This window comes from Gekko japonicus, unplaced genomic scaffold, assembly GCF_001447785.1.
Source record: "Gekko japonicus isolate JY-2015 unplaced genomic scaffold, Gekko_japonicus_V1.1 scaffold94, whole genome shotgun sequence".
Classification (NCBI taxonomy): domain Eukaryota; kingdom Metazoa; phylum Chordata; class Lepidosauria; order Squamata; family Gekkonidae; genus Gekko; species Gekko japonicus.
Window position 1 is genome coordinate 1,836,685 of NW_015174274.1, and position 27,905 is coordinate 1,864,589.

Here is a 27,905-nt window from a genome sequence, read left to right on the forward strand (position 1 = left end):
CCGATCCGTCTCCTTTCCTTCCGATCTTCTTCCGGTCCTCCCGGCTCCTGTCCAGCCGCAGTCCTAGTTCTCCTCTATGGTCTCTCAGTGTCACTTCCAGAACACCGCTTTTTTTGTCTCCTTCAGAGCTTTGCCCTCTCTTACTCTTGCGATGTCTCGGGCGTCAGTTTCAGTCTCTTATCTCTCCCACCGCCACAGGAATGTTAAACAATTTCCTTTTTCCTTTAAATTCGCTTCATTTAACAACTTTTTTCCAGCCCGATTTTGCTCAAATGTTTTTAAAGTTCGTTATCGCTTATCCGGATAGTTCAACTTGCACTCTCCACTCCCTCCCGGTAAGCAATTTAATGTTCGCTACCTTGTTTGTTTCTTTCTGGTTTTCGCAATGTCTCCGTCATTCCAGCTCTTTCCCCTTTATGTCTTGAAATCGGGAAATGTCGATTTTAAGCTGACATCTCAGCTCGGTGTGCTCCTTTAGTGCTGATTGCAAACGCCCGCTTAGGGAGAGGGGATCAAAGTGTAATACAAGCCTCCTCCGAGGCTTGATCACACCAATCTCAACTCTCTCTTGGACTTGATGCCTGCCAGTCATACCCCCTGCCTGGGGGAAGCCGCGTTGGACCAGAATACTGTCCAAACTGCCATAAGGAACCACCCTCCACCCTGAGCGATTTCAGGATGCGTCAAATCGCCATTTTACCTCGACCGGAAGCAGGGGCGGGGCTTCGTTGTGTGCCCCGCCCCCGCACCTCACCCGGGGGAACGGCGATCCCCCGCAATCCCCCCGAATCGACCCCTGAGTTCTAGAAAGAGCTCTCTCAGCCCCACCTACCTCACAGGATGTCTGTTGTGGGAGGGGAAGAAAAAGGAGATTGTAAGCTGCTCTGAAACTCCTTTAGGTAGTGAAGGGCAGGGTATAAATCCAATCTCTTCCTCCTCTTCTTCTGAGGACTAATTGGGTTCAGGGCACCCAACATCCACCACATGACCTGCATGACTTACCCAGTCCCAGATGCTTGCTACTGTTCAACTGTAGCCACCCCACAACAGCCTGTGGTGCAGTGGTTAGTGTTTCACGTCCTAGTATGGGAGACCCAGGTTCAAATCACCACTCTGCTGTGGAAGCTCACTGGGTAACTTTGGGAAGCTCACTGGGTAACTCATTCTCAGCCTAACTGACCTCACAAGGTTGGTATGAGGATGAAAAAGAAAACACAGGGATGATGTAAATTGCTTTGGGACCCCACTGTGGAGAAAAGGGGGTATAAATGAAATAATAAATATAGCTGAAAATGGGGGGGAGATAAAAGGTAGGTTGATGGGCAAGAAGGAAAGAAGGAAGAAGGGAAAGGTGAGGATTTGGGGGCTGCCAGGTGGAGGGAGAGAGGAAATAATATGAGCAAGGGGATACAGAGGGAAATGAAGTGTCCCCTGAAAGTTCTTGCAGGTTCCCCACTGTGCATCTGAGCCTGGCAGCCAGCACTGGCCCATAGTTTTCCCAGATAGAGGCTGGCAGGGGGAGGGGAGCATGCATGTGTGTTTGTGTGTTTGTGTTGATGGGGCATAGGGCAAGCCCTGTGTGTCCATCTTTCCTGTCAATGTATTCTTCTTAGTCTTTCCCCAACCTGACTCCTGCAGACGTTGATGGGAATGATGGTTTCTCCCTACTGAATCAGAAGGCAAACAAAACTACAGTTCCCATCAAACTCAGCAGCCTAGTAAATTAAGAGCATGCATTGGGCAGATGGATAGGTAAACAAGGAAGTGACACTTACCTGTGTGAATTATTTGTGATCAGACCTGAATGCTCCTGTAGAGTAACACACTGAGGCTACAGTCCTAAGGACACTAGCCTGGGAGTAAGCCCCACTGAATACACTGTGACGTCCTTCTGAGTAGACCTGCCCAGGTGAAATGGGCAACACTATAGAGAGAACTGCAACCTGAGTAACTCAGTACTCAAAGATCCCTGGGCAGACGTTTGCAACCTTTGTTTTCAGAAGGATGTACCTGTTGTTGTGCCAGGAGTCAATTAATCATGGCTTCTCTCTTTCTCTGCTTCACCCTCTCCTGGAATCTGTTGCAGGCATCACTGTCTTTCCAGGGGAAGGAAAGGTAGCATGGCTTTAGCTGCTTCCACTGGCTGCCCAGCTAAGGGCAGGCACTGGGGCTTTTCTCTGACTTGCTTGCTACCTTGAAGGAAATGCCAGGTAAGCACTGGCAGCTGCTTGTCCCTCCTCAGCTCCTGGCACAAACAGAGGTGTGTGTGTGGGGTTTACCCTGGGCAAGTTGTCACAGCCGCATCAGCTCCCCTGTGCAGTACCTTTTCCTGTACATTATTGCAAATTCTTTCTTACCATGTTTTCTAATAAAGCCTTTTAAGCTATCACAAGCAGGAAGTGTAATTCATGCCATGGTGAATGTTTCTTTCATCTTTCTGTGTTTCATAGTAAACAGTATTTGCACTTTGAAGAGAATAACCAAACTGTAATCATGTTGAAAATATCTGAGCATTTTGACTTAAGTACTTTTTGCCTTGATAACCAGTTCTCTCTTTATATATTTCAGAATGTCTTTCATACATTTAAGGATGATGTTTACATTGGTTTAACTGTGGGTGTTGATGGAAAGTTCCGGTAAGTGAACAAAAAGCATAAAAATGTACAAAACAGATTTCTAGTTGCACACATTCTACTAAGGATAATATAATTTAGTAATAAATGAAAGATTGTTATAAAATGGAACAAGTCTCAAAAGTAACTTTGTTCTTTTGGGTAAAAAACCCCCAGTTCTGAATGCTTTCAAAGTAACTAGATTCCAGCCGATTTGTGGCTCTAACCAGAAACAGGGTATGATTTCACCTCCTTAAGTATATTTTTTGTTTCTGAAGGTTGCTGGTCCATGCATTGTGAGAATCAGAATTCCTATCTTTATTTGCTTCATGGTAATGGTAGACTGTAACACACTACAGAATCCTTCACATATTGTTCCTTCGCTGAAGGAAGACAGGGAAGAAATATGAAAGCCTGAGGTAACATAGGCAAACTTTGGAACCCGTAAGATGCACTTTATCTGCAAGATACAGCCATGGGTAGGATCAGGCCACAGTACTAGGAAACTAGTACTAATGAAATGCTTTGTGTTGCTTTAAACCCTGGTTTAAAAACAAAACCAGCTTGCTTTCTTGTTACTATCTAGAAAGGTACAAAATTCATCTTAGGATCACACTTTAAGACCTGTGGGTACATCTGGTTTATAAAGAAACCTTTTGGTTCAAGACTGTGCAGTATTTTAGTCTGCTGTATCTTCATAAATGGACCTTCACTATTCTGAAATAAACACAAACCATGGGAAGAATTCTTTGAAGACCCAGGACACCTGATGTGCCACATCGCATTAAGCATGATTCCACCTCTACGTACTGTCATATAATTTTCTTTAGGTGGCTGGATAGAACTCTAGTGAGCTATGATCCTCATGGCATTAAGCCATTTTTAGGAAACATGAAATCAAGCTGTCTATGTAATCTCACTGATGCAAAACTTCCAGGGTGGAAACAGGGCTCATTCCAGATTTGGCAAAAAGTTTCAAGGGCCTTGAGCAGAGAGTACTCGGGCCCCCTTCACTGCCTACCACCAAGCCTCCTGTCTGTGCCTCCCTTCCTGCCTACCCTCCCACATGCCCCTCCCCCACTGCCTGCCTATGCATCCTTCCCTTTTTGCTCACTTGCTTGCAAGTCCTCCCACCACCTGGGCTACCAAGTGCATACACTGTATGGATGCCTTTCCCCAGTGACGCTGTGCATTGTAGTTGACTACGAGTGCTGATGGTGGGAAGGCTTGTTAGTGAGTGGGTAGGAAGGGTATGGAAAGCAGGTGAGGGAATGATGGAAAGGCAGTAGCAGTAGACCCTGCCAGAAGCCTTGAGCTCTAGCAGCTTGACCATTATCAGGTTATATTGGAACAAAATCTTTATATAAGTATACAGGTGGTTCAATCAACTAGGGTTCAACAATATTTTACAGAAATACATCACTGAAGTATGGTACCTTTGTATGTCACAGAAATGTCAAAAAGGGGTTCCTGTGGAAGAAATTTGCCAAGAGACACCCAATATATTCTTTATACAGAACAGGGATTTGAGTGTTTTTCTAGTGCTCAGACTAGATTTGCCAGCCCAATGCTGTCAACTGGCAGGAGGATTCAGCGGTAGGGATATGCAAATATGCATCATTCTGACCCTGCAATGTTGCTTTTGGCATGACCCCAGAAGTGACATCATCATATTGGCACAATGCTCTAGAATTCCCCCCAAATTCTATGATTATAGCACAGAGTTTGAGGGGAATCCTACAGTATCACCTAGCACAATGATGTTATTTCTGGGGTTGTGTGAGGTGACACCGTGGTGTCGTACCAATACTTGTTCCCCTCATTTCCCCCCACTGCACTGCTAGATGGAGGTCTCCCACTATAGATGGAGACCTGGCAGCATACCTTAAACCCAACTCTGTCCCCAATAGCATGCTATTAAAACCTGTACAATTGCCTTCAAATTCAGTGTAAATGTATACATTGTGAAAAAGGACCCACTGCATGATTCCACCTCTAAGTAATGTCATATAATTTTCTTTAGGTGGCTGGATGGAACTCTAGTGACCTATGAAGCCTGGGCCCCCAATGAACCAAATAATGCAAATGAAGACGAAGGCTGTGTGATGATGTATAAGAGAACAGGCAAGTGGAATAACAATATTTTATTGTTTTCAACTCTTAGAAAGCCATAAGGAGGGCGAGAATGAGGGCTACAAACTGTTTGACTACAGATTCTGTGGTGCACACAATAACTGCTACATACTGAATAGGTAGCCACCGTTACTAACAAATTAGGACCTGTCTTGCACCCATAACTCTATATTGACAACATGGATAAAACCATTTGTCTCTAAATTAGTGCCACTTTAATAACTGAGTGAGTCATGCTTCCTTCCATGTTCAGAATGATGGGCAAATTTGTATCAAAGAAAGAAAAGAAAACTGCTACCTTGGAGCATTGTATCTCTTCCCTCACCTTGCAGTATTCTAGCTGATATCTTTCAAAGCAGCAAAAATAAACTGGAGTCTCTTTATGGCACCGTAAAGACTCACAATATTCACAGGGTCGGCTCCAGGGTTTTTTGCACACTAGGTGAGGCTACCTTCTGGCACACACACATACACACCCCGATGCGCCCACCAATTTTCACACATAAATGCATTTTAGGAAGAATGAAAAAAACAAAATTCGAAATTGCTAATTTTAAATTGGTTTACATTTTTCAACAATATGGTTTTATTCTGGTTTTAATGGCTTTTAAGACGTGTTTTTGTGCTCTGACCTTTAGGAATTCGAAAGCCCACAATCCCAGTGTCTTTGCTCCTGATCCAGTTCTACAGTAACAATTAGCACAGTAATACAATCAGTAAACATAAAAATACCAATGAATCAATAACAGGGTCATTAACAAAGCCAGGAGTTATTATACTAACATGGCAGGTTGTGAAAAAATCCTACAATAAGAAACAGGAAGAAGAAAGTATGTATAACTAGACTGAACATAAATTTCCCTACTTAGCCTTCCTTCACCAGCCAAACTCTTCAAGATCTGTTTCCAGAAAGGTCCAGAAAGTTACCACCTTTTCATTCTAGCATAAAATGCCACAGAGAAGAGCACTCTAACTTATGAAAGCTTATGCAAGAGTAAGAACTCATTGGCCTTTAAAGTGCCACTTCAAGACATCCTATTTGTCTTCCAGAGCTGTTGCCTTCTTGTCCTCTCTAAACCACCACACGCAGCATGAAGAAGTGAGCAGTGAGTCAGGAAAGCTCCTACCTTGCCACATATTCTGTTGGTCTTTAAGGTGCTATGAGCCCAGCATCACTCCTGGCAGACACTTTCGAGGCACCCCCACATAGATCCCAGCTGGCTGGGCCGCTCAGGGTCCTCCTGTGCCCCGCAGAGCTGGACGCTTGGGGGAGGGCCCAGACTGATGGAGGAATGGACTGACAGCCTGTGAATGAGGGTGCCAATGCCAGGGGAGAGAGGGAGCCAGGCAAGGGCAAGAAGAGGGGGTGGGTGCTGGGGCCAGGGTGGGGGTGGCTTCTCCTCCCCCCCACAGGCTCCCGCATGGAAGCTGTGAAGGAGCACCAGTCAGAAGAGAATGTGTGTGTGGGGGGTGAAGCCCCCCCTCCCCTGGGCTTTTGGTGAGGTGGGGGAGGGGAGGGGCGGCTTTCCTGGCAGAGACGGCACTGTTTCCTGGCAGAGAAAGATGGGCAACCTCATGGCTGCTCCGCACGGTGCCTTCGGCTCCCCTTGGGCAAGTGGGTCGCCCTCCAAGAAAGGTGGGCGGTAGCCCACGATTTACTACCCTATTTAGGTGAGGGAGGGGCAGAGCAGCAGGCCAGCGGGGCATCTCCTCTTAAGGGGCCAATCTACACCGCTTCCTAAAAATTGTCTATGATGGGCTGGCCCTGAACATTTCATTCAAGCATATGCTTTGAAGGAGTACAGCCTACTTCTTCTAATACTCTGAGTGAGGATCCACTTATAACATCTGAATAAGTGAGTTCCCATCAGTGTTTCATCTAAGCTGAGTTAGTGTGAGCTAGCTCACCGTTTTTTAGCCTGTGGCTCACACATTTTTGTCTTAGCTCCAGAATTATGGCTCCAGTGCAAACTAATTTATGCAGTAGCCAAATCGCTTGCTCACAACATTAATGCCAGTAGCTCACAAAGTAGAATTTTTGCTCACAAGAACTCACAACTTAGAGGGAGCATTATCCATATATAAAAACTTATGCTGGAATAAACTTTTGTTAGTGTTTAAGGTGCCATAAGACTCCTATTTATCATTGCCATAACAGACTAACATGGCTATCCCTCTAAAATTATTTCCATTCAAGGCAGCAGATACTCAGGACAAAACCTGTAATAGTGCAATGCAGTTATTCATATAAACTGATAAATAAACACTACAGACTCAGGAAGAAAGGGAAGAGAAATAATATTTAGGTATATCCAATGATCCAAGTGCCCTGACATGGATAGCCAAGGCTAGCTGGGTTTTGTCAGATCTCCAGAGGTCAGCCCTGGTTAGAATTTGGATGGGAAACCACAAGGAATACTAGGGTCATTGCATGGAGGGAGGCAATGGCCAACCACCTTGAAAACCCTAGCAGGTTGCCATAAATTGGTTGCGACTTGATGGCAAAAATGAAAAGAAAAAAGAAAAAAACTAAACGAAACACTATATCCATTTCCTTCCCCCCCCCCTTGGGTTTCTTCTATTCTAGCTCTGTTTTTCTCTTGTGTCTGTGTATTGGCATTCTTTAGTTCAGATGGATGGGTTTGGAATACCATGCTAGAGAATCTAATGAGGAATAACTCAGCTAAACTCTGCAATGCCTCTCTGTATACCTAATGCATTTAATTATAGTAAAAATTGCAAAATAAGTAGGAAAAAATCTCTGTGTGATGGCAGCACTCTGAGTCCCAAAGTGCTTCTGCACAGGCCTCCTTCTAGAACACTGGAGGATATGATGGCCCCGATGCTACAGCTTTTCATGAGGAATGACTACCAAGGCCATGGGGGGGGGGACCCTGACAGAGCAATCCCAACCCCAGATGCCATCACATCGCTGGGGTAGCTAATTGGTATCATATACTCACTCAGTAGAAGAAAAGTATTCATAAAAAAGACCCAGCTCCAATGAGCTGTGACCATACCACCCCGACATCATTCTGTCCCTATTCATAAGGAACAAAGGATTGCATATGACCCACTATAGCAGAGAGGACTGAGTATGACTAATGGGAGCCTTGGAATGACCATATACCTGGCAGCCCCACAGTGGCCAACTCCATTCTCCTCCTTCACTGGACCCTCTTTCCTTCCACAGATGGGATACCCAGAGAAGGAATGTAAAGGAGTTGTAACTCCAAGGACTCTGATAGTGCTCTTCATCCTGGTCATGGGCTATTTGCTGAACGAAGGAGGGAACTCCACATTCAACAAAAAACAATTCTCTTTATTTACTAAATCCAAGGACAAAGCAGGAGAGGAAACAGGAAAACAAGATAACAGTCCCATACTCAGTGTAGATAAAAGTCAAAATTACACAGCAGTTACCACCATCAACGCTTACCACCATCAATTAATTCTTACTGGTTTTTAATTGTTGTAAGCCGCCCTGAGCCGCTTTGGCGGGAGGGTGGGAGAAGAATCTAATTAATAAAATAAATAATAAAATAAATAAATAAAATATAACGGCCCAAGCCTTCAAACTAATTCCTCATACAAGGCTCCTGAAAAGGGACAAAATCCAAAAGTCTCTCGGCTCCCCTCCGATTTCCTGCTTTGCTTTCTCTGTCTGATAACTAATGGCTGTTAGTAACTACAGCAACATACTCTATCCACCACACTTATTAAGCTATCTCAGCCTTAATTGGCCACAGCTGTTACTACCAAAAGTAAAGGTTCAGGCTGACTCAAACCTTCTAAGGAGTTTACCCTCCACAAGGCCTAAGAAAAAAGGAAATCATAAAAGGCTTGAACACTGCTGCCACACCCCAAACCCCATACACACAACTCTTAATCCTTTATAAGGAATCATTACCCAAATTAATCCACAAATATCTTGGCAGAAGCCACTTGAATAGAAAGCCCAGGACTTTCCCCGTACACTGGTTCAGGTCCAGGGGTGGGCAGGATTAAAGAGAAGCAGCAAAGAGGGTGCAGACACTGGGGCATCAACAAGGATACAAACGACTGCACATTCTCAGAATATGTTCCCATCATCTACCCAGTAGCTCCCTTTGAAAAGCAACTTTATGGGGAGCAGGATGCTGCTAACAGTCCACAAGGGAAGCTAGCAAGGAATCACAACTCTGCTCCCTTTTGGACCAGCTACAAACTGATCAGGAAAACAGAAGGAGGAGGGGCGGAGCTTGGCGGCTGATAATGGTGGAAGCATAGAGAGCTATCTCTCCCACCCCACCTGCTTTAATCACAAAACAACCTACTAAAAACCGATCTACCGAACTTAAAATCTCCATGGGAAAGTCAGGAGCAACGAGGGCAGCTAAAAAAACTGCAAATTCTCAACAGCTCACAAAATTTCTATCGAAAGAACCAAAAACACCGCCTGCAGATGAACCCTCTGCACAAGAACACAAAATGGCGGGCACCCACGATCCGGACCTTCTAGAGGACGATGGAATGGTAATATCTCGTTTTGAACTTTTTACAACAATTTGGCACTTAGAATCAACTATTGCGGAGCAAATCAGACGAGCCATACAGCCTTTAACCGACGAACTGAAATCTATTACGACAACATTATTGGAGGTTTCCCAAGCTGCAGAATCGGCCCTAGAGGCGGCAATTACGTCACAAGACGACATAAGAGACCTACAAAAATCAGAAGAATGGGCAGCCTCCAAAATAATGATGTTGGAAAATAAACTGAGGGAGCCTAATTTAAAATTTTGCAACATACCAGAGGACGCGGAGGGAACGACCAAACTAAAAACCATCATCGCACCGTGGCTTGCAGGACAATTACAATTAGAAGAGAACATAGCCCCACTGATTGACAAGGCCTATCGCCAGGGACCGGCTAACAGAAGAAACGCCACATTCCCAAGAGACATAATAGCCTCATTTCCCAATGCCAGAACAAGAGAAAAAAATAAAAAAATTGCAAGGGAAGCCAAAGGTCTTACCCTCCAGAATTCAAAAATAATGGTACTTTTAGATCTTTCCCCTGAAACTCTGCAACACAGATGCCAAATGCGACCTATAACTCAAGCCCTAATTGAAAACAAAATCCGATTCCGCTGGTCGCTACCTACAGAGCTCCAAGTGATACACGAAGGCCATCGTCTCTCAGCTCATGATCTTGACTCTGGCGTAAAACTCATCGCTGGGAATAGACTTCAAGTCATCTCCCTCGCCATATACACAAGAAGACCAACCATCGCAAGGGAACTACGGGCCTAATTGAAGATGGTTCCGGAATGGCCACTGACCACTTGGAACACATAATGGAGAAGATCTACCCATTCGAGGGGAAAATGGGTCTAATCAAAGATGACATCGAAAACACCGTTGATCGCTTCTACTGAAAGATAGTGAACTAACGCAGCATGGAAGGAATGCGATTAAAACTCATTTTTTTTCTTTAAAGTATCTCAGTAAAGTGTACAAAATGGAAACGCTTTCAATTGAAAGACAGTGAGTAATATTGGTAGTCTACAATGATATATTTAAAGACATAATGTTAAGAGGTGAAGTCAACCAATTTTATTTTTATTTTTTAAATGTAATCTGAACTCAATTTATAATGGTGCCAACAACCAATCTAAGTAATGAGATTTAAAGATATAACAGATAATTTAAGTGGCGGGATTTATAAATGTATGAACCTGTATAATTATTTGGCTAATTAATTTAAAGGTGAAATCAACCAATATTATTTCTATTTTTATTAATTACATTTTGAATTCAATTTATAATGGTGTACACAACTAATTTAAGTAATGGAAGCTTAGCACTATTAATTTGTAATATCAATGGTTAATCACTATGACTATTAAAGGTGGAGTTAACCAAGCTAATTATTTAAAAATAAGCTAAGTTGAAGTTAATTAAAGGTGAAATTAACCAAGCTAATTTTTATTGAATGTATTTTGTATTCATTTAAAATGTATTTTGAATTCAATCTATATTGGTGCTAATAATCAATCTAAGTAATGGGATTTCAAGGCATAATAGTTAATTTAAGTGATGGGACCTATAAATGTATGAGCCTGTGTAATTATTTGGCTAACTAATTTAAAGGTAAAGTCAACTAATTTTAGTTCTATTTTTATTAATTGCATTTCGAATTTAATTTATAATAGTGCACTCAATCAATCTAAGTAATGGAAGTTTTGCACTATTAATTTGTAACAACAATGGTTAATCAATATGAATATTAAAGGTGGAGTTAACCAAGCTATTTATTTAAAAATAAGCTAAGTTGAAGTCAATTAAAGGTGAAGTTAACCAAGCTAATTTTTTATTAAATGTATTTTGTATTAATATCTTAAAGGTGCAATTAATGTAAGGGTGAAGTTAACCCATTTTCTTTAATTATTGGTTTATTATATATATATATAATCAATATTTAAGATAATTTCAGTTTATATTATACCTTATTTCTTTTTGTATAAAAGGCATTATTCAAGACGAATAAAAAATGTAGGTTGTGAAATATTATAGATAATTAACTTTAAAAAGGTGGGGTGGGGGGACTGATTTCTCTACCTCCCCCCACAAACTGGTATTTATCTATAAAACTTTTCAATTCTTAACAGTGAGCTGTGAGAGTGCAAGCTCACAAGCTTAGGCCTTAATTTATTAGGGCCGGCTCGAGTGAAATTTCTCCCTGATTATAAGGGAGACATCGTTTAATGTTTATGTTGTATATTATGTGTATTTTAGCGTTTAGAGTGTCATGTGATAAGAATCTACCTCAATTAAACAAATTCTGGAATGTGATAGAGAAAGGGAACATTAAATCAGGCCTGGGTGTTGGGATGTCTGTTGGAATAGGAGGGGATTGTTTTTCTTTCTATAGCCTCCTTATTTTGGAGAGTTACACAAACATTTCTAATAGTTAAAAATGACAGATAGTCTTAGAATTTATTCTATAAACTGTAATGGCCTTAACGACAAAATAAAGGTCAAACGACTTTCAAATGCTTTAGCAAAACTCCATCCGGATATCTTATTTATCCAAGAAACACATATCAGAAATAAACTACAACCAGTGCTTAAACATAAATGGTTTACAGCCCAATTTCAAGCACTGGGCTCTTCTTCATCTCGGGGAGTTGCTATTTTGTTTTCTAAAAAGAGACTTTTCAATGCCAAGAAAAAATAGTAGATCCAAAAGGTCGGTATATTTTTTTAAAAGGACATTTAAATAACCAACTTTTAACACTGGGATCACTTTATGCCCCCAATACGGGACAGGAGGAATTCATGCAAACTACACTGACACTTTTTGAAACATTTCAGGAAGGTAATGTTATCATTGGAGGTGATTTTAATACAGTTTTGGACCCATATTGGGACAAATCATATAACCCAACTATTAAATCAAACACAAGCCCAAAACCCAAAACCTTTTTACAAAAACTTTTAGAACGGCATCACCTAAGTGATATTTGGCGCATTCAACATCCAGGGACTAAAGATTATTCATTTTTTTCTTCTAGCCATAATACTTTCACTAGAATTGATTATATTTTGGTTTCCCCCACCCTTATTAATCAAATAGAATCTTCAGATATTGGGCTTCGATCATTGTCTGATCACGCTTGGCTAGAATGCATTTTGACATTTACTACAGAAAAAAACACCACTAGAACATGGTCATTTAATAATAACATTTTATTAAATCAATTGGCATGCACAGACATAGAAAATTCCATAAAAGAATATTTTTTACAGAACTCTTCCTGTGGAGTTTCACCATTAATAGTTCGGGATGCGATGAAGGCAGTTATCAGAGGCAAAGTAATATCCCTCACCTCTGCCTACAACAAAGAAAAAAATAAATTAGAACAAGAAATTTTAAATAACATAAAACAATAGGAAGTCAAACATAAAAAATAGGATCCCAAAAAGTTTACAAACACCTACTTATAGAAAGGAAAAAACTAGAATCATTAGATATTTCAAAAATTCAAAAACAACTTTTAATCTTGAAACAAAAATATTGGTATCGTCATCCTAGGTCAATAAAATTACTTACTTGGAAGCTTAAAAATAAACGTAAAACAAATAATATTAATTCATTGAAAGACAGTACAGGTATTTTAAAATCTACGTCTAAGGATATCCTCTCAATTTTCAAAGAATATTATACACAATTGTATACCACTGGAAATCCCTCTCTAGAATCTATTAAGAAATATTTTAATTCAAATGACCTTTTGGAAAAAATTTCGCTAGTCCATGCCTTAATGCTTGATGAAATTATAACCATACCGGAACTGCTCAATGCTATTAAACAGACAAAAATGCAAAAGGCTCCAGGAATAGATGGCTTTACAGCTGAGTTTTATAAAAGATTTGGCAATCAATTGGCAACTCCATTAGTAGACATTTGTAATAAAGTACTGCACTCGGGAGAGATTCCTGAGACGTGGAAACAAGCTAAAATTATAGTCATTCCCAAAAAGGGTAAAGATAGTATAACTCCACAACTTTTTAGACCTATTTATTGAACTGCGACTATAAAATTTTTGCAACAATTATTTCAATCAGGCTAAATGCAGTCATTGGAGATGTTATCAATATTAACCAAACAGGATTTATCCCGGTTAGGGATATATCAGACAACATTAGAAAATCTATAGATATTATTTTTTATAGTAAACAATATTTGCATGATACCTGCTTGATGTCTTTAGACATCGAAAAGGCATTTGACAAGGTTGAGCCTTTATTTTTAGTGGAAGTAAATCGTAGAATGGGTTTTGGAATAGGTTTTCAAAACATGTTCATAGCAATATATAACTCTCCAAAAGCACAGGTTGCAGTTAACGGTTTGTTATCAGAAGATTTTATTTTAACTAGAGGGACAAGGCATGGATGTCCCTTGTCCCCCCTCCTTTTTGCGCTCTCTATCGAGTCACTAGCGAACCAAATACGCCAACACGAGTTGATCCCAGGTATAATAATTAACAAAAATAATTACAAAATTAGTCTTTTCGCGGATGATTTTGTTATATATATTCAACACCCTCAGCGAACTATTAAAATTTTAGAAATAGTTTTGGCAAATTTTGCTATAATCTCGGGGCTTTATGTAAACCAGTCTAAAACAATTTTATATCCTATAAATTTAACCACAAAATCTGAGCAATTTATACGTTCCCAATTTCAATATCAGTGGGTAAAAAATTCATGGACCTATCTAGGTGTTAAAATTCCTAGGGACTTAAGCAAATTATATCAGGTGAATTTTGAGGAAACCATTGGAAAAATAAAAACGCAACTAGAAATTTGGCATCAACAAAACCTTTCATGGTTAGAGAGAATTCAAGTGATTAAAACCTTTGTTTTTCCAAAATTGATGTATCTTTTTCGTACACTTCCTCTACCGATTTCTTCATCCCAATTATCTAAATGGCAAACTTATTGGGTTAAGTTTATATGGAGTTATCGTAAATCGAGAATAAAAGTCAATACCTCATGTCGACGAACTAAGATAGGAGGTCTGGCTTTACCTGACATCAAATTATATTATGAAGCTTCTATTCTTTCAAATTTAACAAGAATTTTAAAATTTAAACCCCAACTAGAATGGGTAAATGTAGAGGAAATCTTTTTAAACGGAAAACAATATGAAACGATTATCTGGAGCAGTACAACAGAACATCAATACTCCATTTCTAAACATCCATTTATTCAATCACTATTTAAAGTGTGGGAAAAGAGACGCACAGTTTTAGATCCGGACATATCTTTAGCATCCTCTTATTTTAGACATTGGTTCCAACCAGCAATGGCTCCTAATTCATTTTTACTTTGGAAAAAAGCCCAATTTAATACACTATATAGCTTGACTAAACAACAAAAATTAATGGACAAAGTTACGCTAGAAAAGAAAGCAAAAATTATTTTACCGTGGTTTGAATTTACGCAATTGAAGTATTTGTTTTCCCAGCCGCAGATAAAAAAATCATGTGAAAGACCACTTACAGAATTTGAAATATTGATTTTGTGTCCACAGAAACAAGATAAGGGATTGATTTCAAAAATTTATAAAATACTAATTGATCCACACCCTTATACAATTCCTTCATATACAGAAGCTTGGGCAAGAGATCTTAAAACAAATTTGAATGAAGAATTTTGGGACTCAGTTTGGAACGCATATGCATCAACAACTAAATCAATAAATGTCCAGTAACAAAATTACAAAATTATATCCCGGTGGTATTTAACTCCGATGAAATTAAATAAAATGTGCAAAACCATATCTCCTCTCTGCTGGAAAAAGTGTGGAGAGTTAGGATCATATATCCATTGCTGGTGGGACTGTCCTATGGTGCAGACCTTTTGGCAAGAAGTTATAAAGGAAGTGAAAATGTTAACTGGAATACAAATACCATTATCACCAGCAGTTATACTTTTGAACAATTGGACGGACATTCCAATAACAACTTATAACAAAGAACTAATCATTTTACTGCTTTCAGCAGCAAAAACAACCATAGCTTCTAATTGGAATCAAACTAAAAAACTGGAACTGCGATCATGGTATTCTAATATATGGAACCATTTACTCATGGACAAAATTTCAGACAGTATAGCTTATAAGGAATCATCTCGAATGACTGATTCATTTTATGGTAGATGGCACCTCATTTTGGAAAAATTGGAATATATTTTGGAAAATATTTGTGTTTCACAACACTCGCAATATTATTCTTTTATTTGCCAAAACTGGATTTTGTAATAATTGTATTGTATTCTTAAGTTTTAGTAAAATATTCATTTGAAAAGAGAGAAAGTATTATGAAGGACAAAAAATAGGAAGGTAGATTCTACATTTTTTTGTATTAATAATGGTCTGTGTTGAAGTTATGTTATATGTTGAATATTGTATTTTATATTTGAAAAATAAAAAATTTATTTAAAAAAAAACAGAAGGAAAAGTCAAACCTAACATTCTTTCTTTATTTAACAATCCAGTCACTCTATGGTCTTGGGCAGAAGAAATCTTACAAATAGCACCCTCTATTTCCTTCCTCACATAGAATCCACTGCTGCTAGAAAACCATAAAAAGTGCATGCACGGTTGTTATTTTGCTGATTTTGCTGATTTGTGGAGTATCTGTGCTCATGGAGCAGCAAAACAGGTGAAATAACTTCCTCCAAGTGCAGTTTTTCCATGAAAACTGCACTTGGGAGGGAGGAGACAAAAGCCCTTCCTCCCCCACCCCCATGGGACCATTCTGAGCCTGTTTTGGAGTCTTTCAATTTTTAGAAGCAGTTCTCCACAGCTGCTTGTGGCTGCGGGGAACATGGGCATACCAGGTGACTACACATTTTGTGTGTAGTTTGCTTGTCTGACTCAATCCCTTGGGATGGGCCACTTAGTCTGGCAGCCTGCCCCATAGGCTAATCTTTTTGCTCACCATACTCCCATTCAGCCATCCTTTTGCTACATTTAGGAGACTCATGACCACCACCTGTGGCCCTCCATTTATCCCAGCAACCCTTCATCACTCTCCAATCATACAGACTGCAAGTGTTAGGAAACACCAGCACTGGACTGTGAACCCCACTGCCAATCTGACTCCCACAGTGAAGACAGCTAATGTGTCAAACACATTTATTGAACAGCATCAGTAATGGAAGTCTGAATGCGTTATCAGGTGAATGTGGTGTCAACTCTCTTGGCCTAGTGTGGTTCCTATTCCTTTAAACACTGCAATGACAGACCACAGAATCACCTGAAAAATTGGTACGTGAAGAAGTGGTACCTGAAGAAGTGAACAGTGGTCGTCCCGGTCACACGAGCGGGATACCACACCACTGAAGGGAGGCAAAGCAGAGCCCGAGCAAAAATAACCTCGGGAGCACGATCCGATGTGCCCCTGTGGCTCCGTGCTCCATCTTTCAACAATCATACGTAGCATGGCAAAACGGACGTTGCGCGTTTGTGTGCATGTGTGGGATGGGGAACGGTGTTGGCTGCGACGGGCTACCAGCGCTTCCCCGATCAGATGCCTGGAGTTGCCGCACATCATCTGGACAGATGCCTGGAGTTGCCGCACATCATCTTTGGATAGTACCTTTTTAATGCGCGTTTATGGGCCAAAGGAGCAGATCTGGGATGGGTGCATGACGCTTCCCAGATGTTGCGGTGTGATCGCACCCGCTTGATGCGCCCCCAATCCGTCCCTCTTGCGGGGCAAATCCTCCCATGTGACTGGGGCCAGTGACTCACAAAAGCTCATACACTACCACAAATTTTGTTAGTCTTTAAGGTGCTATACTGGACTCTTACTCTTTTCTACTGCCACAGAATCACAGTTAATGATCAATGCTCCCTCTAAGCTGTGGAGTCTTGTGAGCAAAAATTCTACTTTGTGAGCTACTGGCATTAAAGTTGTGAGCAAGCAATTTAGCCACTGCATAAATTAGTTTGCTCTGGAACCATCCTTCCAAAGTTATGACAAAAATGTGTGATCTGGAGGCTAAAAATCTGTGACTTAGCTCACACTAACTCAGCTTAATGGAACCACTGGTAATGATGTCCCTATTTTGCATGCCCATAAGGACAACTGTGGTGGTCAAACAATTGTCTGTTAAATGGCACTGGTACAGGAGCAGAGGTAGAACAACAGAGTTAGCAACCACACAGCAAAACAGATAGATGCACAGTGGTCTCTTCAGATGTTGGTTCAGTTGTAGCCTCAGCAGGTAAGTAGCCTTATGACTGGGATCCACCCTGGCCTTTTTGAAGGCATTGTGCAGATTCAGAAGCAGCCTCATAGCCAGAAATAATTTGCCGGGGGGGGGGGGCATTTACCTTTACCTTGATTTAATTACACTTGTGTAGGGCTTAGGTGATATCTTAGGCACTTTGAAGGCTGAGTTCATGGTTGTCCCCTAAAGCCTGTAAGCCTGTAGGAAAACAAACAATTATCCATTTAGATACGATTTTATGAAATAATAATTTAAAGTCTTGAAGAATGCCTATTCTATAGTATATCAGGAAAATAAACAATTATCCATTATGAAATAATAATTTAAAGTCTTGAAGGATACATATTATATAGTGCATTAACATAAATGTACAACCAAAGAGTGATCTTTGGGGGAAACTACACAGACTTGTAAATTAAGGATGTTTTATTTTATTAATTACTGAAAATATGGAACATATGATTTTAATGATGGTGTCCTCATCATGCCAACGTGGGGGTGGGGATGCCCCTGGACTGTGTGAAATATCTGTGTTTCTTGGGTGTGATGCTTTCATGATTGGCATGAGCCAGCAGTTTTAAGATTAGAGTATGGAATGAAAGAATGAAAATGCATTGTGGTATTTCACTACTTATATTACCATGACAGTTGTCTTGATTAAGTCTGTCTTTGTAAACTTTCTTTTGTAAACTGCTGGCATAATGAAAGTGATATCACCTTACTAGTTAATCCAATTTGTTCTCTATTCAGGCTTATGGAATGACATATCCTGTAGTGCAAAGAAGAGTTTCATCTGTGAAAGGCACAACAGTTCCGTCCGTTCAACCATTGCTCCCACATTGCCAGCACCTCAAGGAGGCTGTGCTGAAGACTGGCTTTTGTACAATAACAAGGTAACAAATAGAGTCATCTCAAACATATCACTATATTGTACTGAAAAAACAATATAACAATAAAAGAGTCAATCCAAGGACCATAATTTCCGCAAAGTGTTTAGCATTTTAAAATAAAAATGAGTATTTTCACAGTTTAATTTATATGCTTCTAGCCCCAAAATATTTTGAAATAACCTTCAATAGAAATTCATAGCATTTTTTCCTTTTAAAAATATTTATTACTTTATAATCTTTAAAATAAACAGGCAGGATATAGAACCATCATAATATATAAAGATGCTAAACAGACAATTGTGCAGACCAAAGGCAGCTTACAATAAAAGTTGTGTTAAACTGACATTGCCACACAGTCTCATATGTAAGATGCCTCTGGTGGGCAAGAGTCCTTTTGGGTCCTATCAGTGCTGTGCTGAACACCTGGCCCTCCTCAGCCCCAGCCCAGACCATTCTCTGCCTTGACAGCAACCAATAAGTGCTCTTTAACCACTTTTGTTTACATTTTTATTTCAAAAAGAAATAGAGATCACTGCCAAATTGTGAAATAGTTAAATTATTGTGACCCTCTGAGAACATGGGCTACTCCACTAACTATGGATAGTTAGAGTACATCAAACCAAGATTTGAAACCGTGGTCTGAAGTTGGTTAATAAATTAATTGTGCTTATATCCCACCCTATTCCATGATGGGCTCAGAGCGGCTCACAACAGAAATAATAAATATATGATCAAAAACTAATTAAATAAAACAAGATGGCAGCAAAGAAATGTAACATTAGTCTAGAGCAGCCTAATATGCTTCCCATTAAATGTTAGGAGGATGGTAGGCATCTGTAGGCCTACTGTGGGTAGGGGAGGCCAAGATGGTAAAAACATCCGCCACCTCAATCAAAGGCCTGGTGGAACAGCTCCCGCTTTGCAGGCCCTGCAGAATTATAGCAAGTCCCGCTGGGACCTGATCTCAATTGGGAGCACATTCCACCAGGCGGGGGCCAGGGCAGAGAAGGCCCTGGCCCTGGTTGAGGCTAAGAGGATGTATTTTGGGCCAGGAACTACCAGTAGGTGTTGTTCAGTGTAGCGCAAGGCTCTCTGGGACATATATGGGGAGAGACAGTCCCAAAGGTATGCTGGTCCCAGGCCACATAGGGCTTTAAAAGTCAACATCATAACCTTGAAATGGATCTGGTATTCAACTGGCAGCCAGTGCAGTTGGCGTAGCACTGGCTGAATGCACACCCACACAGATTACTCCATCAGCAAGCGCACTGCCGCATTCTGCACCAGCTGGAGTTTCTGGGTCAAGTTCAAGGGCAGCCCCACATAGAGCAAGTTACAGTAATCCAGCCTGGAAATGACTGTTGTATGGATCACTGTAGCTAAGTCCTGGGAGGAGAGACAGGAAACAAGTTGCCTGGCCTGCTGTAGTTGGTCAAAGGCAAACCTGGCAACAGCAGCGACCTGGACCTCCACTGAAAGTGAAGCATCCAGGATCACTCCAAAGTTTCTTGCTTTTGGCACTGACATTAAAGGCTCCCCACCAAGCTGATCCCAAACCCCCATGACTCAGATACAGGACCTCTGTCTTCACTGGATTTAGTCCCAACTGGCTCTGCTGTAACCATCCAGCTATGGCTCCTAATGCCCTGTCCAAATTATCTGGGGCGGAGTCCGACTGGCCATCCATCAGCACATAGAGCTGGGTGTCATCAGCATACTGGTGACAACTCAGCCCAAACCTCTGGACCAACTGGGCGAGGGGGTGCATATAGGTGTTAAAAAACACTGGAGAGAGAATCGCCCCCTGTGGCACTCCGCATTTCAGTGGGTTTTGTGGAGATACTCTCTCCTCAAGTGCCACTTTCTGTTCCAGCCCACGCAGAAAGAAGTAAAGCCACTTTAGAGCAGTCCCCGTATCCCTACATTAGCAAGGTGATTGGTCAAGAGATCGTAAATGACCATGTCTAACATTGCTATCAGGTCTAAGAGCAACAGCAGCACCGACCCACCCAGATTCAGGTGTCTGCAGAGGTCAACAATGAGGGTGACAAGGCAGCAAAGGCAGAAGCCGGACTGGAAGGGGTTCAGGATGGAAGCGTCATCCAAAAAGGCCTGGAGCTGTTCAGGCACCGCTCTCTCAAACACCTTACCCAGAAATGGCAAATTCGAAACCAGGCGGTAGTTAACAAGGACCACAGGGTCCAATGATGGCTTTTTCAAGAGTGGATGTTCTACTGCCTCCTTTGGCCCTACTGTGAATATCTCTGAAGACAGGGACAAGTAAATAATATGTCCCAGGGGAGCTCAAACACTGTCCCTGCAGGCCTGGACCAACCACAATGGGCACAGGTCCAGGGGGCAAGTCGTCAACCTCACAGCTACTAGAATCCTGTCAACTTCTTCCTGGGAGAGCAGGTTGAATTGGTCCAAAACCAGGTCAGAAGACAGACAAGGGGTTTCCAGTTCCCTTACTATGTCAACTGTGGCCAGGAGGTCCTGGCGGAGCACCAAGACCTTTTCTGCAAAATAGCTTGCAAATGCCTCACAGCTAATAGCTAATTCCATATCACTTTACTTGCCTTGTGGCAAGGTAGTTAAAAACCAAGTTGTTCTAAATAATTGGGCCAGGTGACAGCTTGCAGACGCAATGGAGGCTGCAAAGAAATCCTTCTTAGCTGTCTTCACTGCCATCTCATAGGCTTTCATAAACATCCTATAAGATGTTCTTGTAGCTTTATCACAATGGACTAACTGTGGTGTCACTTGATGTATCCTGGCTTAACCCTCGCTTGTTCCCCAGTGCAGGGATGCAGACCAGTATGTGAGTGTGGGGGGTGGGGTGGGGGAGACAGAAGGCAGTATAACCAGTATTTCAGTATTGAGTGAAGCAAAATAGGATTTGCTAGTTTCACAAACAAACCATATTAAAACATGTTTTTCCCCTTTATATCTGAATTGAACCATAGTCTTACTACCTGACCTTGTGTATTTTCCTCAATCATTTCATGATTGATGGAATTTTTGAGGGTTTTTTTTTCAGTGCTTCCAAATATTTGGTTTTTATGAAGAAGACAGAAAAAACTGGAGTGCTGCACGTACCGCTTGTAAAACCCTAGGTGGAAACCTGGCGACTATACCTAGCAAAGCTGTTCAAGGTGTGATCACTTTGTTAATACATATAGACTGCAAGGGGGGGGGGGTTCCAGGGCCCTGATCTTAGGGAGAGAAATAGAGCCAGCTGTTCATTTGATTTTAATGTGTGTTGGATCTGGGTTGTATGTGGTGGGGTGTGGCCCAGAAGGAATCTTTATCTGGAAGGCCCTGGTAGCGCTCAACAGCCTAGAATATTTATTTATATATTTAGCATATTTTATCCCAATTTTCTCTCCAATGGGGACTCAATGTGACTTACAAAAAAACCTCAATATGATTTAAATAAAGAGTTAAACAGAATACAGCGTAAAGAAATAAGCAAGAAACAAAGGGTACTCAAAGCATCCTGGGCTGGACTGGAATCCACCATCAGGCCACAGACTGCAAACTGTAGACTAAGAGCTAAGGGCCAAGAGTGCCCAGGCTCCATCCCCAAACCTCCAGGAGTTTCTCAACGTGGACCTGGCAACCCTACCCTCACCCCCTACTGCTGGCCAGGGGTACCTGGCAACCCTATTCTTACCTTTAAGGCCCTATATAGTTTGAGGTCAGGATACTTGTAGGACTACTGCCTTCTACATTGTCCAGCCTGCCCACTAAGGTCCTCTTCACAAGTCATGCTCTCCATGCCATTGCCTTTAGAGGTGAAGCAAGTGGCAACCAAAGAAAGGGCTTTATCAATAGTGGCACTTCACCTATGCAATACCCTTGTCCTGACTACCAGCACAGAGAGGTAGTTTCTAGATGTCAGAGTTGGTTTGAGCACAGTTCCAAGTTTCAGATACTGGCTAGATGACACTCACAGCTTCAAGTCCAAAGGGGAATCTGATATCAAGGTTTCTAGATACAGGCTAAGGCCAGAGACAAGGAGATCAAGTCAGTATACAGGTAGTCAAGTCAGTAACCATTAAATAAGTCAGTAACCATTAAACCATTAAACACACTGCTAAACCACCTGTATTGCATCACATACCTGCAGGCTACCTCAGTCCTGCTCCTGCAAGCACTTGTCCTCGCTATTTATGATGGGCTGATGCTGTGCTGCTAGCCGAAAACTATGCCCTCAGACTTGAAGGCCTCTCTTTATCTTCTTCCAACAGTGTTCCCAAAGCTCTGGTGATGGAGGGAATGAATTGGCTGGCAACTGGCTCTCAGTTGCCAGACCAGGGCTAGGAAGCTGAGGAGTCAGTGTACTGGTTCCTGGCTGAGGATCTCTGTCAGGCCCTTCAGGGACTGCCTCCTCCTGCAGTACCTCTGCCACAGGCTGTGAGTTTGCATCAGGTCTGCTGACTATGTCCTCCTCAGAAGTGTCCTCTTCATCTTGTTGCTATGCTGGACCACAACAACCTTTTCCTTGTTCTCCCAGTGCCTACTCTACTGCCATTTAGTTGCTAGAACAAACATTGGTTTACTCAGGCTTTTAATTAAGGGGTTAATTTTTAACTCCATTTCATAATGCTTTTAGACTAGTTTTAGACTAGACTATACACAGTTTTAGCTGTTCAGTGTTCTATACTCTAGCTGGGCTTTTAGAAATGGGTTGTAATTAATAATTCTTAATGTTTTATGTTTTCATTATGCTTTATTTTGTAAGCCACCTTGGACAGGTTTCCTGGAGAGGTGGTATAAAAATGTCCTAAATGAATAAATATCCTCAAAACTACATGTGATCCCCCTTTCCAAAACATAACCTTGAAAGATAGAACTGGTGGCAGAAAGGCACCCTAGCAGGGAAGGCCTCAGGATTTAGATGAAATACTCCCATGAGTATGTGTGGAAGCAATCCACTGACATCAAGAAATGTTGAAAAAAAATACTGAATGCTTCCTGGAGTCAATGAATTCTTCTTTTCCTGTTCATGGGAGCATCTAGGCCTAGACCATATGGTAATATAGTACTGCCCATCAAAGGAGAAACACAGAAGGACAAATTCATCTGGATGTCCTGGCATAAGACGAAAGGACGATTTGATATCACATTTAGCCAATTCAGCCCCTCGCCCACAACTACGGACCATACGGATCGCCTCATCAAAAGAAGTGTACCTAACCGAGCAAAGCTCACTAGGTTTAGCGTCATTCACTGATCCGCCAGGAGGATAAGACAAATGGTGAATGAGGCGATACTCCCCAAGTGCCTTATAGGGCACCACACCTAAAAGTGATACCTGCAGGTTGGGCACCAGAGGTAAGGGGAAAGGACCCAATACCCTACCTTCCAGAAACTCTTTTTGAATCTTGGCTCTAACCACCTGCTCCATGCCCCAAACTGAGGGCAAATTAGGAGTCAAAATTGAACACCTCTCACCCGCATAGGGAATGTGAAACCCAAACTTGAACCCATCCAACAAATACTGCCTATTGGCAAACTTGGGGTACATGCGCAACCAGCACTAACACAGGAACTTTAATTAGACTGGGTCCCTTTGTCAGGTCAGGCCTGACTGCCCCCCCCCCCGATGTCTACCACCTTTGCCATCCTTAGCGGCAGGTCTGGCTTCTGCCTCGGGGCAGGATGGAAAGGAATGGGGACCGGCACAGAGGGGGCATTCATGATGAAAGGAACATGTTTTCTGGCTGCAATACCCCTGTGAGGAATACTCCCAACACAAGAGGCGCCTTTGGAGCGCCTGGCCACCCTGGGGACACAGAGCTCCTGCATTAGCAGCATTAGCTATTTTCACTACATGTCTGCTGTCGGAATGCTCCCCTAACGTAGGCCTGGCCGGGGACATTGTCTGAATCCAGATATGCAGATGTATTGGGTCCCAGCGGAGTGCCAGGTACATAGCTGCCTTCATCCGGAAGGCCTTATTGTATTCCATCCAAGCGGACCCAGAAAAGTCTGAATAACCTTTGTGGATTATGTCCATATACTGGAGCAGAGATGAGGCCCTTCCAGGCTGCGCCCTAACACTCACTGCGGCATAGATTTAAAAGCCGGGGTACCAATTAGCATAGATTCTATCTATGCTGCGGCGCTTCAAGCGCTCTTTGTTGTGTTCATCCAAATCTTCTCTATCTTTTTTATCTAGCTCCCTGTATAACAAGGAAAATACATCTACATACTCTCCCCATAATATCTTTTCCCTGGTGGCCGCCGTGAGGTGGTCACCTAAAGGCATAGCTAGTTCCCCAGATGGCAACTCTTTTGCTGGCACCATCTCATAGGTCCTATTACCCGGATCAGGAGCAGCACACCCCGTCCACACCCCACCTTGTTGATACTGTCCAGGCCATGATGGAAGTGGCATGCCCACTGAGGCTGGAAGAGATTCCCCGGACGGCACTGAGGCAGATGACACAGATGATGTCTGAACTCCCCCACCGCCATGTAGGTTATCTAATGTGCTAGATGGGGAAACCCCACCAGCCAGAGGCTGGGCATGTGCAGCTCCAACCAACCCAGATGTAAGAGGGATGCTAGTGGCCCCAGATAAGGATTCCACTACTGGCATTGGAACCGATGACCCAGCTGATGCCTGTAGGCTGTCCGGGCCCCAAGGCCAAGTGATGTCAGGTGTTTGTGCAGAAACTGGCCTACCTGGAGCATGTGACGGGCCCCTGAAAAGCATCACTTGATGTTCCATGCCCCCCTGTTCAGCTGGGCTGTCCTGCCTCTCGACCGGTCGCACTTCCTCATTCTTGGGAACAACAGCGTGGCTCATAGCACCTACACGCTGACTTTCAAGAATGGAGAGATGATTCAACACCTGGCTCTGAAAAATGTCCATAGATGACATAGCAGGTTGCAAAGTGGGCCAAGGCCCACCCAACCGCTGTTCAATTCCAGCTAACCTATCCAAAATAGGCCTTCTAATTGGAGTATCCCAAAATGCATCCAAGAGAGCCGGTGAAACAGTACCAGTAGAATCTAAGGGACCCAATGCTAAATGTGCAGTGCCCAATGGCGCAAACGGCACTGGGAATACTGGCAGGGGAACTGCGCCTGGTGTAATTCCTGAAGGCCCTGTGCCACCTGGATTAACTGACGTGGCACCATTATTAGGCCGTTTTTGCAGGGGCTGCTTGCCCTTTGCAGGAACTGTACCCACCCTTTTGTGCGCAGGCTGTTTACCCTTTGAAGCCCCTGTGCCCTTCTTTGGAGCCATGCCTTCTGGAAGCACTGCTAATGCCATCCCCACTCTTGCCACAGATGGGCTATTAGAACAAGTGGGCTACAACTGGCCTAATAAAAGAGTCCTAAAATAGCTGCCGAATAAGCAAGGGAGTTGCCCTAAAATGGCCGCCCAAGGGAAAAGCCGAAAATGGCCACCCAGAACCAAGACCTAAAATGGCCACCATTTCTAATTGCCTAATCGCCATTGCTTTTCCCGCCCTAAAATGGCCACTGCTGTTGGGCTCCACACGCTGCTGCAGCCACCCAGAAATGCCACTGCCACCTCCAACAGCCACCGCCTCCTCAAGCCGCCGCCACTGGAGCCCCCGCAGCCGCACAAGCCTCTGGACACCCTGACTGCCATCGGATCACACCGCTGCCATGCAGCACCCCCGCCACTGCTGTTACACAAGGCTAAAGGCCTTAAGGAACAGCAGGACAGTCCTCGTGCTCCAACTTCACCGAGCACGCAAGAGAACTGCTGTGGCAGAGGGTGGGAGCTGAGCCTAAATAGGCTGGCTCCTCCCCCTGTCTGACACATTAATGGGGTAGAAACTACATAATTAAGAGCATACTTACAGGCCCAATCTGCATTTAGCATTTGTTCAGTTGTTTTACCAAACCCACACTGGAACAGAAAAAGATGCAGTTCAAAACCACATTCAACTACACCGGGCCAACTCTGTACTGACTGCAGAGTCCCCCCCCCCCCGAATGGCCATAAAACGGCCATAAATCTATGCAGGCAGCCACCATAAAACCAGAGATCAAACAAAGTGAAAGCGGCATGCACTCTGGACACTGCCATAAACTGTGACAAAGTGAAAGTGGCATGCAATGTAGATGAGAATTTCTGTTCCAGTGTGGGTTTGGTATAACAGCGGAGCAAATGTTAGATGCAGATTAGGCCACATGAATCGTTTGATTACAGTAGTGTCCTATTTATCTGTTTAAACATTTATTAGCATAGAGTTTTGGGCTGGCTTTTCACAGATCCTTCCACTTGCCTTCATTATGATTTGCAAGGCATTGATTAGTCTACAGAAAAAGATACTTGGGTCAATGTATTAAATAGTCTTTATTTATGCAAGTCCATTCTTTGTGTGTGTGTTTGTGTGTGTGTGTCTATATATCTATATATATCTTTGTATTATCTTTGTTTTCACTCAGCTTTCCTTACCATGCACTTCAAAAACGTGCCAGTTGATTCTTGGATTGGACTGCATGATATCATTGAAGAGGGAAGGTTCCTATGGACAGATGGAAGTAGTGTGCGTTATACAAACTGGGCCCCCACCCCTTCTGTAAGTCCTGCTTGTGAATTCTTTTCTCCTTTTCAAAGTGATTCATTTTGTACCACCATTTTTTCAATTTTTATAACAAAATTACATATATGGAAAAGTATCCAGGGCTGCGGTCACACGGAGCAGTAGCCATGCTACAGAGATGGAAGATAGGTGGATTTTTCGGGCGCAATCACACTGCCACATCTGGGAAGCATAGAGCTCCTGTGGCTAACCTGAGGCTTCCCGCTGAAGATGCGGGGTAAAAAACTAGTACCTCCGAGGTACTAGTTTCCAGAATCCGCGGGACAAGGGCAGGCGTCTGATTACGTTTCCGACAGTAGTTCCTGGCATTCGGCGCCCACCTATGACCCCTCGCAAAAAGTTGGGGTTTTTTTCTAAGTCTCCACGGGATGTGCACAAGCACCCAATGGAGCATGCACACACTTTGGTGTACACAAAAAAACCCCGTTTGCCGCACCGCTTATTTGCCACGCCACAGGATTGTCCTGTGATCGGCACCTCCTCCCTAACCATGGGACCTCCACAGGATGCCTGATCGCACCACCGTGCATTATTTTGCCCCGGGGCAAACAGCCACGCTTTCTCCCCGCATTTTCCGGCCCATGTGACCGGAGCCCAGGATAGGCAACCCAGTTGTGAATAGACCCTAAACCATAACTGAATCTCAAAGAGTACAAATAAGCCAATTGTGAACAAGATTAGGTTTTGTGCATTAAATGTAGCAGTTAAACTAGCTTTTATTCTTCTCTCTCTCACCATGAGGCTTTTCTTCTATTTGAATTTTGCCAGTGGAATTACTGGAGGACAATGCTCAGTTTTGTCATCAGTTGTAACCTGCACACTCCCTGAAATCTCCAGCAATCTCACCATTCGTGGACTTTCATTCAGATATATGCTTT

General features: G+C 42.6%; 1 protein-coding gene across 1 annotated transcript in view; it reads left to right on the plus strand.

The window, feature by feature from the left end:
• The window catches only part of LOC107120958 (macrophage mannose receptor 1-like), a 138,675-nt gene that overhangs the window by 62,122 nt on the left and 48,648 nt on the right, over nucleotides 1–27,905 (plus strand). The window contains exons 16-20 of the mRNA XM_015423750.1: nucleotides 2,569–2,636; nucleotides 4,636–4,736; nucleotides 18,288–18,430; nucleotides 21,468–21,582; nucleotides 26,870–27,003. Of these exons, the coding sequence (XP_015279236.1) occupies nucleotides 2,569–2,636; nucleotides 4,636–4,736; nucleotides 18,288–18,430; nucleotides 21,468–21,582; nucleotides 26,870–27,003 (561 nt within the window). The remainder of the gene's footprint in view (nucleotides 1–2,568; nucleotides 2,637–4,635; nucleotides 4,737–18,287; nucleotides 18,431–21,467; nucleotides 21,583–26,869; nucleotides 27,004–27,905) is intronic.